The sequence below is a fragment of the Hordeum vulgare genome, chromosome 7H (assembly GCF_904849725.1).
Source record: "Hordeum vulgare subsp. vulgare chromosome 7H, MorexV3_pseudomolecules_assembly, whole genome shotgun sequence".
NCBI lineage: Eukaryota > Viridiplantae > Streptophyta > Magnoliopsida > Poales > Poaceae > Hordeum > Hordeum vulgare.
The window spans coordinates 452,782,268-452,784,733 of record NC_058524.1 but is presented as its reverse complement, the minus strand read 5'-3'; the positions used below and the strand labels follow the sequence as shown (position 1 = coordinate 452,784,733).

At 58.8% G+C, this 2,466-nt stretch overlaps 1 protein-coding gene across 1 annotated transcript; it reads right to left on the bottom strand.

Annotated features, from left to right (window-relative positions):
- Positions 1-528: 528 nt before the first annotated feature.
- LOC123408683 lies at positions 529-1,496 on the bottom strand. The gene has a single exon (XM_045101743.1). It carries the CDS (start codon positions 1,365-1,367, stop codon positions 972-974), a length of 396 nt encoding a protein of 131 aa, XP_044957678.1. The 5' UTR covers positions 1,368-1,496; the 3' UTR covers positions 529-971.
- Positions 1,497-2,466: the final 970 nt, after the last annotated feature.

Genomic DNA, 2,466 nt, shown 5'->3' with positions numbered 1-2,466 from the left:
TTAGTCAGAGCAGCGACCCCCGCAGAGAGGCGTCGCTCTCGTGGTTGAAAAAGCTGGTGAGCCGTAACATCGCGTCCACCAGCTTTCTTGGACGCAAAGCGCACAATAACAACCCATCTATATATGAGGCGAGGTTATTACGCCTAAGCACGTGCACGACTTTGACCGCCTTGATTGTTATGTTAAGCATGCATCGATGGGCGGGTCGGGACCAAGTTAACCGGGGCCAAAAGTTGACCCAAGTTTGCTTTTGCTTCCATAAAGATTAACGAATACTGCTAGCTACATACGGTAATGGGTATAGCACTTCGGAGTGTACCTTTTTTGCGCGGCAATGGCGCTTTTTCGTGCTGCTTTTCCTCTCCTCCGGTCATTCGATCCAAGTTGTTCTGCACTTGTGCTTGTGCTTGTGCTTGTGCATACACTGTCGGAATGTAGACTAGAGCTTTGCCACTCACAAACTGAACCATCTAATAACAGAGCATCGGTGTTTAATATATGTGGGAAATATGGCAGCGAATCTGAATGTATACAAGGTGAAAACAAAAGGGTAGATTGCGCCACCAAAGTGAGCTAAAATTGTCACAGCTGATCCGAGCCGATCCGATGCAAAACTGCAGCAGACGTTGCCATGTGAGGCCACACTATTTACAAACAGAACATAGAGGGAAAAACCAAAACAAGCGGACGAGCAAAGCGCACGCACGAGTACAACAAACACCAGTAAGAGATCAAGCTGCTACTAACTCTAACGGGCTACATAGTACAGTTGGTGTGCATCCTAGATCAAGCCACTCCATGGATCCTTTGGAGAGAAACACACAAAAAACAAGAAGCCTCTCCGTGGATCACACCATGGACCATGCACACGGACGGATCTAAGCAAGAAAGCTGGTAGCTCATGGAGGAGATCGAGCTCTGATGGTGGTGACCGGGGAGGGGAGATCGAGAACGGCCGCGTGCAGGTTGAGCTAGGTGGCGTCGGCGGCCTCGGGGCACTCGAGGATGCACTCGAGGCGCGGGCGCCAGCCGTCGGCGCGCGGCGGCTTGTCGTCGACGTCGCGGGCGTTGCCCATCTGGCGGAGGACGTCCTCGAGGCGCTGCTCGCCGCTCTTGAGCTGCGCCATGAGCCACTCCAGCTCCGCCCTCGTCAGGACCACCTTCACCTTCATCCCGGCCGCCGACGCCGCAGCCGGCGCCTCCTCCTCCTCCTCCTCTTCCTCCTGCAGCAGCACCTGGCCGATGCTCCTGAGCTCCTCCTCCTCCTCCCTCTCCTCCGGCGCGACCCTCTCGCCGTGGCCGTGCCGCCGCCGCCGCATCTCGCGCTGCTGCTGCTGCGTGGACGCCTTGTTCAGGCAGTTGCCCATGGCGCCGATCGACAAGGTGGTGGGGGCTAGAGTAGCTTTGGTGGTGAGTAGAGCGCCTCGCTTTTGCTAAGAGGTGGCAGGAGTGCAGGCGCGGGGTGTTATATAACGACCACGCACGCCACTAGTAGCTCTAGCTCTAGCTCGGAAGGAGGGCATTGGGTTGGTGCGTGGTGCGCGGGCGCCGTGGGGCCCGAGGAGGGCAAAGAATGCTGCATGCACATGGTGGGGCCCGGCCGGGATCGGGGATAGGTATACGCATGGTGTGGTGTGGTTCGGGTTGGGTGCGTGGCCCCTCAACAGCAGGCACAGGCCCTTTTGCCGCTGCTTCCTCCCGCTCTGCTTTTCGGTCCGGTTTGGTCGGTCGGTCGCATGTGTGTGTGTGCTTGCCAAAGCCATCTCGTGGGGACGGACAGTCACTGGTGACGAGATCTCCGGGCATGTGGGCTCGCGGTGCTCTTGCCGGGCCACCGGCATGATGCGGCCACGAGCGTGCGCTCGCGCGCGCCCGGTGCCGGTGGCATCATGCATGCATGGCATGGCACGGCATGCTTCCGACGCACGCATGCGCGTCCCCGGCCGCGACGGATCCGGTGCACGGCAGCGCGGCCGGGGCGGATCGGGTCGACCGAATCGGCACCGGATCTGCCGGCTGTCTGTCATCGACCGATCATGCGCCAATGCACGGCCCTCCAAACCTGGATACTGGCCTGTTGCTTGATGGCTGATGCCAACAGTTTGTGGTGAAGGTTTGTGTTTCCTCGCAGCCACATAATAATTTGGACGCTGATACGACATCGTATCGGCAAAGATGACGCCCCCCGTCGACGTGCACGTCGCTAGCAGCGGTACGTGGAGGTGGCGGGCGTGCTATACCCTCGCGTGCTGGATAGGGCCCCATGGCCGTAGGGGAAACGTCGAGCGACGGGCGCGGTAGCTAGCTAGGTGCACGTGAACACGCACCGATACAAGGGCCCGTGCACCTTCCATTTGCGTGTATCGGGCTGGCTCGGCTCGAGCGTGCTCATGGGCGCGCATAATCTGCTACCTGCCCCTATACTAATGTAATGTATGTGCTCCGCTAAATGATGAGTGCGAGCCA